This window comes from Hemitrygon akajei, chromosome 10 (assembly GCF_048418815.1).
Source record: "Hemitrygon akajei chromosome 10, sHemAka1.3, whole genome shotgun sequence".
Lineage (NCBI taxonomy): Eukaryota > Metazoa > Chordata > Chondrichthyes > Myliobatiformes > Dasyatidae > Hemitrygon > Hemitrygon akajei.
Window position 1 is genome coordinate 173,377,617 of NC_133133.1, and position 17,379 is coordinate 173,394,995.

The window sequence follows — 17,379 nt, forward strand, 5'->3', positions numbered from 1 at the left end:
GGTGGCTGCATCATGCTGTGGGGATGCTTCACTGCAGCAGGCCCTGGAAGGCTCGTGAAGGTAGAGGGTAAAATGAATGCAGCAAAATACAGGGAAATCCTGGTGGAAAGCCTGATGCAGTCTGCAAGAGAACTGTGACTTGGGAGAAGATTTGTTTTCCAGCAAGACAATGACCCCAAGCATAATGTCAAAGCTTCACAGGAATGGAATCAGAATCAGGTTTATTATCACCAGCATGTGTCATGAAATTTGTTAACTTAGCAGCAGCAGTTCAATGCAATACATTATATAGAAGAAAAAACGTGAAAATAAATAAATTACAGTATATTTATATTGAATAAATTAAAACTCATGCAAAAACAGAAATAACATATATTTTAAAAGTGAGGTAGAGCTCACGGGTTCAATGTCCATTTAGGGATTGGATGGCAGAGGGGAAGAAGCTGATCCTGAATCGCTGAGCTTTAATGAAGTTGGTAACAACTGCAGCATACTCATCCAGATCCGAATATGGTCTAGACCACAGATTCAAAGCAGTCCTGTAGGTGCTCCTGTGTTTCCCTTGTCCAAACCTTCTTGGACCTCACTACTGGTGCTGCAGTCTTCAGTTTCTGCCTATACTCAGGGAGCAGAAGTACAGGAAGGTGATCAGACTTCCTGAAGTGAGGGTGTGGAACAGCACGGTAGGCATTCTTGATGGTGGTGTAGGAATGGTCCAGAGTGTTGTTTCCTCTGGTATTGCAAGTGATCTGTTGATGGTAATTGATAAGTAATTTTTTTCAGACTGGCCTGGTTAAAGTCCCCCGAAACGATGGTGAAGTTGTTAGGGTGCGCTGTTTCGTGCATGTTGATCCCATTGCTCAGGTTATCTAAAACCTGATGGACATTGGCCTGAGATGGAATGTGTACCACTACCAAAATGATCATGGAAATCTCCCGTGGTAGGTAAAATGGACGGCACTTAATTGCGAGATATTCCAGGTCTGGTGAGCAGAATTGGGACAGCACTGATATATTTGTGCACCAAGGAGAGTTGATCATGAGGCATACTCCTCCACCTCTGCTTTTTAGAGACTCTATAGATCTATCCTGACGGTGTATAGTAAACCTATCTGAATCGCTGCATCCAGTATGGAAGGAGTTAACCAGGATTCTGTGAAACAAAGGACACACATGGTCTTGATGTCCTTCTGATTCAGCACCCAAGTTCTGATATCATCGATTTTATTCACCAGAGACCCCAAGTTTGCCAGCAAGGTAGTCAGTGTTGGGAGTCTAAAATCCCGTTTCGTTAAACGCACTTGTATCCCGGACCTGCCGCCATGTTTCTTAAAAACATTGGCTTAAGAACAACAAAGCTAATGTCCTGGAGTGGCCAAGTCAGTCCAGACCTCAACCCAACTGAAGATTTGTGACTGGACTTGAAAAGGGCTGTTCACTCACAATCCCCGCGCAATCTGACAGAGCTTGAGCAGGTTTGTAAAGAAGAATGGGGACAAATTGCAGTGTCCAGATGTGCAAAGCTGATAGAGACCTGTCCACACAGACTCACGGTTATAATTGCTGTCAAAGGTGCAACTACTAAATACTGACTTGAAGAGGGTGAATACTTATCCAATTAATTATTTTGTGTTTTATATTTGTAATTAATTTAGATCACTTTGTAGAGATCTGTCTTCGCTTTGACACCAAAGATTTTTTTTACTGTTGATCAGTGTCAAAAAAAAAGCAAATTAAATCCAATATTGTAAAACAATAAAACATGAAAACTTTCGTGGGTCCGGGGCGGTGTCGGGGAATACATTTTATAGGCACTGTATATATATTTCTGGTTGAAATTTATAGTATATTTTATGTATTGCAATGTACTTCTGCCACAAAATAACAGATTTCAAAACATAGTTTAGTGATAATAAACCTGATTCTGATTCTACGTTGTTAAGTAAATAAGCGGCAGTTGGCTTACTTTCTTATATCAACTGTAAGAGGCCATTCAGCCTATCTGTCCTAGCAGAATACTCCCATCCATTCCTATATCCCCTTCCTCACTTCCCCTCACAATTGTCCACCAGCTTTTCTTTGCCACTACCAGCACATCTTAGGGAAGCGAGAGGAAAAATTTGAAATCCATGTGGTTACAGGGAGTAGAAGTACAGCCAGGTGAAACCCATGTGGTTACAGGGGAAACATGCAAACTCCACACAGACAGCACCCAAGGTCAAGGTTGAACCTGGGTTGCTGGTGATGTGAGGTGGCAGCTCTGAATTCTGCACCACCAAGCCTTCCAGAATTTAAATCCCATTTCATCTGTAGAATTGATAGACCTGGGCTATCGTTGCTACCATCAGGGAGAAGGTACAGGAACATGAAGATACACAATCAATGTTTCAGGAACAGCTTCCTCCCCTCTGCCATCAGATTTCTGGATAGACTTTGAACACATGAACACTGCCTCAGTATTTTTTGCTCCCATTGTTTAATTTAATCTATCTATCTTTCTGGAAATAATTTGGAAGATGTGCAGCTCGGGTGGTGGATGGTTGGACTAAGTTGTTCTCTGATCTTAGCAATTTACTTGTAAACATTTTGTCACCATATAAGAAGAAATCATAAGAGCACCATTAATTGTGCCTTGTCCTCTGAATGCTTGACCTTTATATATTTATCAATCAGCTGATTGGTCGTCATTACGGAAACTCAATTTTGATGTGTGGAAGAAATCACGTCACTGGTTGGCTGTGTGGGTAAACTTCATGTGCTGTGGTCTGGAATTCTGCCTGCATCAGCTCATAAATACAATCGAGGTCTACGTACTTGGTTACAGAAATGTTCATGGAAAACCATGCTTCCAACCATGCAGCGAGATTTCCCCTCTATATCACAACTGAGTTTCCAAAATCTCATCGAATCAGCTAACTGAAAAGACTGTAAAGGTCGAGCATTCAGAGAGCACACCACAATCAGCAGCACACTGAGAACGATGATGACGAAGCATTTGCAAGTAAATTGCAAACAACTCTACCCCACCGTGTATTTTTCTATCTATCTATTCTATCTGTGTCGTGTGTGGAACTTCCTTTTGAAGAACTTTCTGCCTTTGATTAAACTCAGAACTTGGGAAGGACATAGAAAGGAGAGTGGCTCACTGCAGCTGTGGTAGAATATTAACAGGTAAATTATATCAGCACTATAAATGACTCATCTTTATAAGGTCGAGTACAATCTCCACTTAAATGTAAATTCTAATGGCTTCAGAGCATGCAATTTGATATTCAGGCCTTTGTAGTTGGAGCTGATGAAGACAAGGCTCGCTTGCATATTAAATATATTTCCTCTCAGTGGCCACTTTATTTGATACCTCCTGTACCTAATAAAGTGGCCGCTGAGTGTACGTTCACGGTCTTCTGCTGCTGCAGCCCGTCCACTTCAAGGTTCAACCTGTTGTAACATGTTAATATCTCTGAGGATCTATCCTGGACCCAACACATCAATGCAGCTACAAAGTAGGCACGACAGTACCGTTAGGAGTTTGAGGAGATTTGGTATGTCACCAAAAATACTTGCAAATGTCCCCAGAGACGTGGAGAGCATTCTGACTGGCTGCATCACTGTCTGCTATGGGGAGGGGGTGGTGGTGAGGGCTACTGCACAGGATCAAAATAAATTGCAGAGTTGTAGCCTTAGTCAGCTTCATCATGGGCACTGGCCTCCATAGTATCCGGACATCTTCAAGGAATGATGCCTCAAAGAGGCGGCATCCATCATTAAGGACCCCCATCACCCAGGTCATGCCTTGTTCTCATTGCTACCATCAGAGGGGAAGTACAGGCTTCCGGTCAAGATGGCACCTGCATACAACGTACCTTCGGTCGGAATCTTCTGGATAGATCACAAAACCACATATTTTACTTTAGTTATGTCTTTTACATTTGTTTTTCATCTGGGATGTGATTCTGGAACTGCTGGAGCCTGCGGTTTGCAGTTTGGATATTGTTTGTGTGTTTCACTGCTCTGCTGTCTCCAAGAGGATTCCAGGAGGCAGAGGCAGTGTGCGTGAACCCTGTGGCAAGAAGGCTGTGGGGGGCACGAGTCCATGTTCAGCACCATTTTGCGAATTAAAGCTTCCATTGTTTGCTAAATACAACAATGAGGGAGATTGAAACATCGAGGTGAATGCGGAAGGTGAGCACTGGCTGCCTGACTTTTGATTGGCAATGGAATCGCTCTGCTACGGAGAGGGGAGAATGCCTTTTTATCGCTGAGGAATCGCTCTGCTACGGAGAGGGGAGAATGTTTTTTATCACTGGTGGGATCGCTCTGCTACGGAGAGGGGAGAATGCCTTTTTATCACTGGTGAGATCGCTCTGCTACAGAGAGGGGAGAATGCCTTTTTATCACTGAGGAATCGCTCTGCTACGGAGAGGGGAGAATGCCTTTTTATCGCTGAGGAATCGCTCTGCTACGGAGAGGGGAGAATGTTTTTTATCACTGGTGGGATCGCTCTGCTACGGAGAGGGGAGAATGCCTTTTTATCACTGGTGAGATCGCTCTGCTACGGAGAGGGGAGAATGCCTTTTTATCACTGAGGAATTGCTCTGCTACGGAGAGGGGAGAATGCCTTTTTATCGCTGAGGAATCGCTCTGCTACGGAGAGGGGAGAATGCCTTTTTATCACTGGTGGAATCACTCTGCTACGGAGAGGGGAGAATAACTTTTTATCACTGAGGAATCGCTCTGCTACGGAGAGGGGAGAATGTTTTTTATCACTGGTGGGATCGCTCTGCTACGGAGAGGGGAGAATGCCTTTTTATCACTGAGGAATCGCTCTGCTACGGAGAGGGGAGAATGCCTTTTTATCACTGAGGAATCGCTCTGCTACGGAGAGGGGAGAATGCCTTTTTATCACTGGTGAGATCGCTCTGCTACGGAGAGGGGAGAATGCCTTTTCATCGTTGGTTGGATTGCTCTGCTATGGAGAGGAAAAGTCCTGCCACTGCGCCCAGAGAATGTTACCCAGGTTTTGTGCGTTTTAGACATGGATTTGGACTATAGACTTTTGTCAGTCTTATTGCTTTTTAATATTCTGTGTTTTTCACCCAATCTTTCTTGTTTTTTTGCGGGGAAGATGGGGGTTGGGGGGGTCAATGTGCCTGTTCTGTTTTTGTTTGTTTTTTTGTGTGGGGAGGAGGGATTGGGGGGGGGGGGTTGATAATCGTGTTGCCATTCTTTTCTTTCTTGGTCTTGTGGCTATCTGGAGAAGAAGAATTTCAGAGTTGTATGCTTTGATAATAAATGAACCTTTGAGCCAGAAGCCTGGAGGTGCACACTTAACCATTCAGGAACAGCTTCTTCCCCTCTGCCCTCTGAATTCTGAATGGACATTGAACCCATGAACACTACCTGATACTTGTTTATTTTGACTTTTGCACTATTTATTTAATTTAACTATTTAACATGCATATATACTTTCTGTAACTCAGTTTTTTCTATTATAACGTATTGCATTGCACTGTTGCAGCAAAGACAACAAATTTCAGGACATAGGCTGGTGATATTAAACCTGATTCTGACTGTAAGAAGTTTGTATGTTTTCCCTGTCACAGTGTAGGGTTCCTCTGGGTTTTCCAGTTTCCTCCCACATTTCAAAAATATACAGATTAGGATTAGCAGATTTTGAGCATGCTGTGTTGGCACTGGAGAGAGCGACAGTTGTGGATTGAGTTGGTTGTTGACCCAGACAGCACATTTCACTGTGTTTTGTTGTTTCAATTTACATGCAGATTGGAAGCCACCTTCTCTCAGCACCAGTCTCCATAGCTCTAAGTAACTGTCCCTTTCTATCCTGTCAGTGGTGAAGACATTCCGCGAGTTGAGTACACAGAGGAGGAGAAGAAGACCTGGGGAATTGTCTTCCAGGAGTTGAAGACGCTGTATCCGACCTACGCTTGTCATGAGCACAATTCCGTGTTTCCATTGCTAGAGCAGTACTGTGGCTACAAGAAAAACAACATCCCCCAGCTCCAGGATGTCTCTAAATTCCTACAATGTGAGTGCTGAAAAATTCACTTCCCTTCACACGCTGCATTTGTCAGTGGCATAGCCCGTGAATATTCACGGGGCATCTTCAAAGCTGAGTGTCTGGTAGGGATCAAAGGTAACATTCAAGATAATTGTTTATACCTTCAAAATTTTTGTAGTTTCTAATTTGAAGCAGTAAAATTATTTCCACTTTCACTCCTGGCTGTTTCTGGCATCTCCAAGCCTGAAAGCTTGAAACTACAGTGAGTAAAACAGTTCTGAATTGTCTTACTGCTTATTTCTCGTCAACTATCATTGGCAATAATCACTGCTCTTTGAACACAAGCACATACAACTGACGCTATGTAAAAACTCTTCACTCTAAGCACAGTGTAGTGTCTAACGGCCACACTAGTGCATGCAACAAACACTGGCAACATGGTGTCCCAAGTCAACAAAGGCAATCCCAATTACTTCACGGTTAGTTTTTGTCCTTTAAGAGTTGTCCCAAATAAGTGGCTGTCCTGGTTAACCTAGGGCTTAATTAACCAGAATCCACTATACTGGGAACATGAATGTGTGTCTGTGAAGTGTGGAATCGGTTCAGAGTTGAGGTGAGTGAAGTTATCCAGGCTGGTTCAGGAGACTGATGGTTGTAAGGTGATAACTGTTCCTGAAACTGGTCATGTGAGACCTAAGGCTCCTGTACCTCCTGCCCAATGGCAGCAGAGTAAGGAGTGAGCATGGCCTGGAGGGTGGGAATCTTTGATAATAGATGCTGCTTTCTCGTGGCAGCACTCCCTGAGGATGGGTCCACCTAAGTTCCAGGCCTGGACTCACCAGATGTTGCTTCCGCAAGATGTACTACGCACTTGTGAGTGACGAGGAGGTTGGGACTCACTACCTACCTTTTACCTCATGGTTTACAGCTTGCACGGGATTCCGTTTACGGCCTGTGGCCGGACTTCTGTCCTCACGGGACTTCCTGGCAGGCCTGGCATTCCGTGTTTTTCATTCCACGCAGTACATCCGACACGGATCGAAACCCATGTACACGCCAGAACCGTAAGTGCTACATTTGGTACATGGCCTCCTCTATGGGTCACAATGAAGGTACTCTCAGCTTGGAGGAACAACAGCTCATATTCCATCTGGGTGGCCTCCAACCTGACAGCACGAATGTTACTTTCTCTATTTTCCAGTCATTTCCCTCCCCAAACACCTTTTCTCTTTTCCTATTCCCCATTCTGGCTCCACTCTTACCCCTTCTCTTCTCCTCATCTGCCATCACTTCACACTTCCTTTCCTTTCTCTCATGGTCCACTGTCTGATCATTCTCAAGGACTCATCTCCACTTACCTGCCTTTCCCCCATAGCCCTTAATTCACCTACTAGGCAAAAATCTATTCAATCTTGTCTTAAATATATTTATTGGAGTAGCCTCCACTGCTTCATTGGTCAGAGAATTCCACAGGTTCACCAGTCTCTGGGAAAAGCAGTTCCTCAAAGAACTCCCATTAGTTTGTCAAACAGGACCTGCCTTTGCTGAATCCATGCTGCATCTGTCTGATGGATCCATTTCTTTCAGGATGCCTCGCTATTTCTTCTTTAATGATAGCTTCAAGCATTTTCTCAACTACAGATGTTAAACCAACTGGCCTATAGTTATGTGCCTTTTGCCTCCATCCTTTTTTTGAACATTTGCATCTTCCAATCCGCCAGGACCTGCCCAGAGTCCAGAGAATTCTAGTAAATTGTCACCAAAACCTCTACTATAACTTCTGCCATTTCTTTCAGTACCGTGGGATGCATTCCATCAGGAACAGGCGACTTATCTGTCTTCAGGCCCACAAGTTTGCTCAGCACTATTTTTCTAATGATAGCTATCGAGGTCCTCACCTCCCATTGCATCCATAACATCTCTCTTTGGCATGTTAGACATGTCCTCCACCGTGAAGACCGACACAGAATAGTCATTCAAAGCCTCTGCCATTACCTCATTACCCAATATCAATTGCCCCTTCTTGTTCTCCAAGGGACCTATGTTCACTTTAGTCACCCTTTTCCACTTCATATAATTATAAAAACTATCTTCCCTTTCTTTATTGCTCGCTGAGTGGCTCCTTGTTGCTTTTTAAAGCTTTTCCAATCTTCCAGTTTCACACTACTCTTGGTGACTTTGCATGCATGAGTTTTTATTTTATTTCCTTAGTTATCCAAAACTGGATCACCCCACCCTCACTGTCCTTGCTTTTAACTAGAATATACTTTTGCTGAGCACCGTGAAAAATCTCTTTGAAAGTCTCCCACTGTTCCTCAACTGTCCCACCATAAAGCCTGAGTAGTGGAGGGACTCAACAGGCCAGACAGTACCTATGGAGGAGAATAAACACTCAATGCTTCAGGCTGAGATCCTTCATCAGGACTGGAATGGAAGGGGGAAAAGCCAGAATAAGACGGTGGGGGTGGGGGCGGTTGGGGGAGCGGAAGGAGTATAACCTAGAACGTGGTAGGTGAGGCCAGGCAGGTGGGGGAGGGGACATATTAAGAAGTTGGAAGGTGTTAAGTCGAAAAGGTAAAGGGCTGGGAGGTGACAGGTGAAAAAGGTAAAAGACAGGGAGGGGACAGGTGGAAAAGGTAAAGGGCTGGGAGGTGACAGGTGGAAAAGGTAAAGGGCTGGGAGGTGTTAGGTGGAAAAGGTAAAGGGCTGGAGAAGGAGAGGAAATTAGACCATGGGCGAAAGAGAAGGGAGGGTAGATTTGATGTAAATGTTCAGCTTCAACTTTATTGAAGATGGCCAAATGGCCGAGTTTTCTGTGCTAATGTGCACATGTTGTTACTCACCTATAGGGATGTGTGCCATGAACTGTTGGGACATGTGCCTCTCTTTGCCAACCCAAGCTTTGCCCAGTTTTCACAGGTAAGTGCAGGAGACATTAACCTCCATCCTGGCCATCCCAGGATAAATTGGTATGTTGGTTTAGTATTGTACATGCTCTGAGATACTGTGAAAAACTTGTCTTGTATACTGTTCATATCATTCCCTTGAGATAGAACAAGGTAAAACATTAACAGAATGTAAATAATGCAACAGTTATTGAGAAAGTGCAGCGCAGGCAGGATTATTATGTTCTCTAACCTGATTCTAGTTTTGGTTGGTAGATTATTATAATTCAGGGTTCTAACCAAACACCCCTTTGTAATCCCATTCCACCAAAATCCCACAGGAAATCGGACTTGCCTCTCTTGGAGCACCAGATGAGTACATTGAAAAGCTTGCAACGGTAAGTGGAAGGTCTTTGTCCTTTTTCTGTCTCTCATTTTAACCAAGGCTGTTCAAATGAGCCCAGGGAAGCCCATGAACATGGAGAGGCATGAGAATGGGGGGAGGGTGTGTGTGTGTGTGTGTGTGTGTGTGTGTGTGTGTGTGTGTGTGTGTGTGTGTGTGTGTGTGTGTGTGTGTGTGTGTGTGTGTGTGTGTGTGTGTGTGTGTGTGTGTGTGTGTGTGTGTGTGTGTGTGTGTGTGTTCCACTGTGAAATTGACAATTGACTGGTACCATCAAATCAAGGGCATGTCAATCTTCAGCAGATTTCTGTACAGATGATGAAAAGACTGGGGAAGGGATGACTACTGGAAAATCACTGGTGGGTACATCAGTAGCTTCTCTCAAACTATAGGTCACAACATCACCAAGAGCAATATTTGAGGTTAAGCTCCTCATTCAACATGTGGTGTCTAACGGCTAGAATTCATGCTAGTTAGAAACTGATCAGCAAGTCTCCTGACCCAATTAAGCAGCATAATGTCCAAAATAAACAAAGGCAATCCTGAATATATTCTCATTATTTTTTGTTCTTTGGGTTGTCCCAAATAAGTGGCTGCCCTGCTTAACCAATGGCACAATTAACCAGAATTCACTGTATTGAGAGCATAACAAATTGTGCAAGTATAAACAAAAATATACTGCGACCAAGATAATACTGATAAATAATACTAAGAATGAAGGATATATCTCAGTCAAACTTGCCTGCATTCCAAGTTATTAGTTAGTAGGGTTAAATGTAGTGATACACAGCATGAAGCAGATAAGCAAGGCTAGAGGAAATCCTTTGATGTGCTTTTCAAGTGATGCTCCAGCATTTATGCTACGTCCCAGGAGACGATCAGAAGCATTGCTTGAAAGGTGTAGCAATTATCTTTCATTATCCCGTGCTGTTCAGCGAGAGATGGGAGGCAGAGACAGAACAATTAGAACATATAAAACTCATTACCAATTACAACTCCATCCAAAAATAATAAGGGTAGGTTTATCAGTTGATGTTGCACCTGTGGCCATTGGCACAGCGCTCAATTTCAGTCCAAAAGCAAAATGCTAGAAATCAGAAAAAATATTACAAAATGACCAGAGATCAGTTAATGTCTTTAGAGAAGGAAACAGAATTCATGTTTTAGGTTGATGGGATTGCATAAAAAGCAAGGGAAATTTAAGAAAACATAAAGAAGACAGAAAGAGGAGCAGGATTAGGTTGGTCAATCCCTCCATTTAATTAACACACACATGATGCTGGAGGAACTCAGCAGGTCAGGCTGCACCTATGGAGAGGAATAAACTGTCGACTTGGGCCAAGACCCCCCTTCAGGACTGGAAGGGAAGATGCCAGAATAAGAAAGTGGGGGAAGGGAAGGAGTACAAGCTGGTGAGACCAAGTGAGGGGGTAGGTGACTGGGTGGGAGATGGGGGATATAGTAAGAAGCTGTGAAGTGATAGGTGGAAGAGGTAAAGGCTGAAGAAGAAGAAGAAATCTGACAGGAAAAGAGAGTAGACAATTGGAGGAGGGACATCAGAGGGAGGTGGTAGGCAGGTGAGGATTAGAGAAGGGGCAAGAGGGGAATCAATTGTGCTTTTAAGTAAAATTGTGGCTGGTTATTTCTTGGTTTCAGAACCATTTCCCTAATCTTTGCTCATACTCCTCTATTCCCACCATCAATAGAATCCATAGGAGGAATTATCCATCGTCAAAGAGCCATCTAAGTCTTTCCATCTTCTCACTGCTACGATGGGCAGGAGGTACAGAAGCCTGATTGCTAAGTCAGATGAGTTGAGGTGACTTTATAGAGCCGTATAAGATGATAAGAGTGGGCAGCCAGTCTTTGGGAGAAAATGGACAATAAAAAAGGACATCTGTTTAAAGTGAGAGGAGAAAAGTTTAGGGGAAATGTCAGAGGTAGTTTTTTTTACACAGAGAGTAATAGACACCTGGAACGCACTGCCGAGGGTAATAGTAGGGGCTGATACAATAGGGGCATTTCATAGACTCTTAGATAGGCACATGGATGAAAGAGAAATGGAGTGTTATGGGCTGTGTAGTGCAGAATGGTTTGATTGATTATGGATAGGTTAAAATAGGCTGGCAGAACATCGAGAACCAAAGGGCCCACACTGTGCTGCACTGTTCTATGCTTTAGATCATAAATTGTGGACCCCCCATCACTGACCCCAGTCATGCCCACCAGTTACTGATTGACCAATGGGAGCAGATTAGCAGCTAGTACAGAGACAGATGTAGAAGCAATTTGTGAGAAAGAGACAAAGAACAAGGCTGAAAGTGACCCATTTCAAAGATCAAGGATTAATTTTATTTGTCATATACATTTTGTCATGAATGGTATTTTGGGAATTCACCATGGTGTGATGCTACAACATGTAACAAAGCACATCAATTAACAATTAAAGTTCAAAGTAAAAGTTATTATCAGAGTACATAAGTATCACCACATACAACCCTGAGATTCTTTCCCTGTGGACATACTTAGCAAATGTGTAGATCAATGGACAACAAACTGTGCTAATGCAAAGATAAGTAAATAGCAATAAATTATGAGGGTCATGAAATAACAAGATAAAGAGTCCTTAAGGTGAGACCATCAGTTGTGGGAGCACCAGAAGCAGAATGAATGGAGTTATCCCCTTTTGTTTAAGGGAATTATAAAGAATAATTATATAAAAATATTGTCAGAAGTATGAATATGAAGTAAAATGTACATCATATATAAATACCAGCATGACTCTATCTTCTGATAGTTAGCTGCTCCCCAATACTTCCTAAAATATTATCCCCACCTCTTACACTTTTAAGTTTGTACAGTAACATTATTCAGTTCTTTCTAGATAGTTTGTGTCTTTGATGGTATGTGTGTTTGATGATTATGTGTATATGATTCTAGTGTTTGCAACTATAGCGTTTGATGGTACATGCGTTTGATGGTATGTGTGTTTGATGGAATGTGCATTTAATAGTACAGTGTTCAATAGTACTTGTGTGTGCCATTATGAATCAGGTTTGTTTTGGGAGTATTTTCAAAATTTGGGAGTAATTTTCAGGACAATAAGTTTATGTGACTTGCCTGTACAGATCCTGTGACTTCCACCTCCTCCTGCTCTTTTAACCAGGTTTATTGGTTTACTGTGGAATTCGGACTCTGCAAGCAAAACAATGAGATCAAGGCATATGGGGCAGGGCTGCTCTCTTCCTTCGGGGAGCTTCAGGTCTGTCATGTTTGGGGATTCCCCACTCTGTACATTTATCGTTCCAATCTCATCTTCACTGTACCAATTGCTCTTTTCTTTTCAAGTATTGTTTGACAGATAAACCAGATAGACGGCCCTTCAATCCCGAAGTGACGGCCATTCAGAAATACCCCATCACCAGTTTCCAGCCAGTCTATTACGTTGCTGAATCATTTGAGGATGCAAAAGAGAAAGTGAGGTAACCTGCACTTTGGAGACAGAACACAGAACTTGGAACAGTTCCATGCCCCACCACAGTTAACTTTCTGATATCCCTCCTATACTTTCCTCCAATCACCCTAAAATTATGCCCCCTCGTATTAGCTACTTCCTTCTTGGGAAAAAGTCTCTGGCTTTCCACTCAATCCATGTCTCTTATCATCTTGTTTATACACCTCAGTTAACTCACCTCTCATCCTTCTTTGCTCCAAAGAAAAAGCCTTAGATTGCTCAACCTTTCATCATAGATACCCTCTCTAATCCAGGCAGCATCCTAGTAAGCTCTTTTGCACCTTCTCTAAAGCATCATGTCCTTCCTATAATGAGGCAACTGGAAGTGAAAACAGAATCTCTCCGTAACTTCCGCCACCTCCAACGGGATCCCACTACCAAGCACATCTTTCCCTCCCCCCCCCTTCTGCTTTCCACAGGGATCGCTCCCTACACGACTCCCTTGTCCATTCGTCCCCCCCATCCCTTCCCACTGATCTGCTTCCTGGCACTTATCCTTGCAAGCAGAACAAGTGCTACACCTGCCCTTACACTTCCTCCCTCACCACCATTCAGGGCCCCAGACAGTCCTTCCAGGTGAGGCGACACTTCACCTGTGAGTCAGCTGGTGTGGTGTACTGCGTCCGGTGCTCCCGGTGTGACCTTTTATATATTGGTGACGAAGGGTCTCGGCCTGAAACGTCGACAGTGCTTCTCCCTATAGATGCTGCCTGGCCTGCTGCATTCCACCATCATTTTTTGTGTGTGTTAACAGAATCTGATGGCATTTTTATGAACATCATGCAGTTGTTTAATTTGTCATTAAATTCCACAACTCCCCTCGTGGGATTTGAACCACAAGTAGTTAGTCCAGGCTTTTTTATTAATAGTCAACCACTTGTTCGTTATTCCACCACTTTGTGGCAAGTGGTGCTATACACAACGCAGATTGGGAGCTGCTTTGTCAGGTACCTCTGCTCCATCTGCAAAGAGTGGAACTTCCTACTGGCCAACCATTTTAATTCCAAATACCATCGTCATTCCAACATGTCAGTTCATGGCCTCCTCTTTAGCCATGATAAGGCCACTCTCAGAGTGGAAGAGCAACACCTCATATTTCATATTGATAGCCTGCAACCCGATGAAATGAGCATCAATTTCACCACCCCATTCCCGCTTCTTTATTCCCTACTCTGGCCTCTTATCTCTTTGCTTTGCCTGCCTTTCAGCTGCCCCGATGCCCCTCCTCCTCCCCTTTCTCCCATGGTTCACTCTCCTCTCCTATCAGATTACTTCTGTTCAAGCCCTTTGCATTTTCCATCTATCACTCCCAGCTTCTAATTCTGGCATCTTCCCCCTCCCTTTCCAGTGCTGAACAAAGGTCTTGACCCAAAACATCCATAGAAGCTGCTGGACCTGCTGAGTTTCTCCGGTATATTATGTGTATTGCTATGCAAATGCAAGCCTTTTCAAACATACCTTGTCTGGTGGTATCAAGACTTAAACAGCGAATTTCCATAAAAGCTCCGTGAATCCAGCTAACATTTGCTTTTCCTTCCAACGCAGGAAATATGCTGCAACTATTCCTCGCCCTTTCTCTGTCCATTACAACTCCTACACACAAAGTGTTGAAGTTCTGGACAGCATCAAACAGATAAATGAGCTGGTCGACAACGTCCGCGGTAAGTGCCCACAGTAGTGTGGCAGTGCCAGCGTAGCGGGATCAATTCCCTCCACCGTCTAGAAAGAGTTTGTACATTCTCCCCATGACTGCGTGTGTTTCCTCCTGATGCTCTGGTTTCCTCTTACATGCCAAAGACACACATGTTACGATTAGGAAGTTATGGGCATGCTATGTTGGTGCTGGAAGCATCCTGACCCTTGTGAACTGCCTCCTTCCCCCACCGCATCCTCAAATTGTGTTGGTCGATGCCACAAATGACACATTTTACTGCATGTTTCGATGCACATGTGACAAATCTTACATGGCATTCATACAAATCAAGTCGTCATAACATTCCATGCAAGTTCTATAAGGTACGTGTGTAGAATAAAGTGGTGCAATTACAGAGAAAGTGCATTACAGGTAGACAATAAAGTGCAAGGTCATAATGAGGTAGATTGTAAACAAGAGTCCGTATTATCATACTAGAGACTATTCAATGGTCTTACAAATAGAGTCATAGAGCGATACAGCAAAGAAACAGGCCCTTTGGCCCATCTAGTCCATGCCAAACTGTTATACTGCCTTGTCCCATTGATCCACACCTGGACCTTAGACCTCCATAACCTTCCCATGCATGTATCCAAACTTCTTTTACATATTGATATCAAACACAAATCAACCACTTCCCACAGACAGCTCATTTCACACTCCCCCTCGTGTTCCCCTTAAACATTTCACCTTTCACCCTTAACCCATGACCTCTAGTCCCACCCAACCTCAGTGGAAAAAGCCTGCTTACCCTATCTATACCCCTCATAATTTTGTATACATCTATCAATTCTCTCCTCATTCTTCTACATTCTGAAGTTCTAACCGATTCAACCCTTCCCTTTAACTCAGGCCCTCAAGACCTGGCAACATTCTTGTATTTTTTTCTGTACTCTTTCAATCTTATTGATATCTTTCCCATAGGAAGGTAACCAGAACTGAAAATTATTGTCTGCCTACACTTCACATTCTCTGTAGCTGTAATGTGATCACATAGACAACGTACAAACTCTGTACAGGCAGTGGCAGGAATTGAACTCTGACCTTCTGGTCACTAGCCGGCTGGCGGCGTAGTGGCATCAGCGCCGGACTTCGGAGCGAAGGCTCCCGAGTTCGAATCCAGCTGGCTCCCTTGCACGCTTTCCATCCGTGCTGGGTTGAGCATCGAGCCAGCAACTCGGCCTTGTAAAAACAAGAAAGCCTGCTAAAAACACGTTGTCACGACAGCGTCCTGACGACTCCACTCGGAGTTAAGGGCTTTCGTCTTCTTATTCTGGTCACTGGTACTGTAAAGAGTTGCACTAACTGCGCTACCCTTCTATGGTAGTTAATGACGGGGTGATTGGAGAAAGGAGGGTTACTGGGGTAAATGACAATGCAGGAAGGGAGAGGTGAAGCCATGGAGATGATGGCAAACATTGCATTTTGACAACTAAACAGTAATACAATGGATTCTGGTTGATTGGGACTCATCGGGACTACTACATTTTGGCCCAATTAAGCAACTGCTCCAATTAGATGAAGTTCCATGGAAGTAGTTAAAACGGTATAAAAAAAACAAACTACTGTTTAACTGAGTTACAAATTATGTATTTAGCTGAAATACAGAACAACTTAGAACACTACCAATACCATTTCAGTACTATAAAACTGTGAATTAGTTCCTAATAGTTATCGACAGAGGAGTTCATCCAGTGTGCATTGCTGTGTTCTTTTGACTTGCTGCAAATTATCAAAATTAGTGCAGGTACCTCATGCAGATAATGGACTGCCTTCACACAATCCTATCAACAACTGCATCTTCCAAGTCTCCTTTTCCATTGTAATATTCAGGATGATTGTCAATAACTTTAAATTCTTTCTAGTTTCAAACTTGCTGAAGTAATGAAATCGTTTCATTTTCTCCCCCAGCTGTTTCTGGCATCTCCGGGCCAGAATGCTTGAAACCACAGTGAGCAAAACAGTTCTGAATTGTCTTACCAACTATCAGGGACATAAGTCACTGCTTTTTGAACATCAGCACACACAACTGATACTATTTAAAAACTGTTTACCCTCAGCACAATGTCATGTCTAATGGCCACATAGCCCAATTGACACTAGTCAGAAACTATTTGGCAAAAGTCCTCTGCCCAAATTAAATGGTCTAGTGTCCAAAGTAACATGAAGGGTATCCTGGATATTTCCGTGATTAGATTTTGCTTTGTAAGAGTTGTCCAAAATTAATGGCCAAGCCAATTACCTGGAATCCACTGTATATTGAAAATGCTAAGCAGAAAATGCCAAATATCTGATAGATGTTCCTTCAAATTTGCAGGTGAGATGGGAATCCTCTGCCATGCACTCAAGAAGTTTGAATGAAGTTGCACAAGCCATGGAAGGCAAGAAATAAGGGTACAGAAATGTTCTAAAGTGCATAGACCAAGATAGGTTCATTCAAACCACTCTCCTCCCCTCTCACAGAATGTTCTGCTTCAATTTGTCTTGTCAGCTTTTTGAGTGAGGTCACCCCATCATTGACAAACCCTCTACTGAGCTTAGACACAGGAGACTGTGTTGATGCTGGGAATCCAGAGCAACACACACAAATTGCTGGAGGAACTCATCCGGTCGGGCAGCCTTAATAAAGTAGGCACTGAGTCCAAGTTCATGATCATCTGCTGCTGTGGCCCATCCATTTCAAGGTTCAGATATCTCTGTGTAAGGGAGGAAGAGGTTATGTTGTTTATAGAAGTGACACGGTATTAGAATCCTATTACAAAGTCTGTTAGTCACTGTATCTTTTCCCTGTGTTTTATGCTTGCTGTAGATCCACTGTACAGATATGAATTGCTTTGAAAATGTGGATAAAATGTCTAGGTTTTACAA

At 43.3% G+C, this 17,379-nt stretch overlaps 1 protein-coding gene across 1 annotated transcript in view; it reads left to right on the plus strand.

Moving 5' to 3' along the window:
* The window catches only part of pah (phenylalanine hydroxylase), a 67,674-nt gene extending 50,295 nt beyond the window's left edge, over positions 1-17,379 (plus strand). Inside the window, 8 exon segments of the mRNA XM_073059740.1 lie at positions 5,850-6,046; positions 6,948-7,083; positions 8,869-8,938; positions 9,246-9,302; positions 12,471-12,566; positions 12,653-12,786; positions 14,364-14,479; positions 16,829-17,379. Of these exon segments, the coding sequence (XP_072915841.1) occupies positions 5,850-6,046; positions 6,948-7,083; positions 8,869-8,938; positions 9,246-9,302; positions 12,471-12,566; positions 12,653-12,786; positions 14,364-14,479; positions 16,829-16,872 (850 nt within the window). The 3' untranslated portion in view covers positions 16,873-17,379.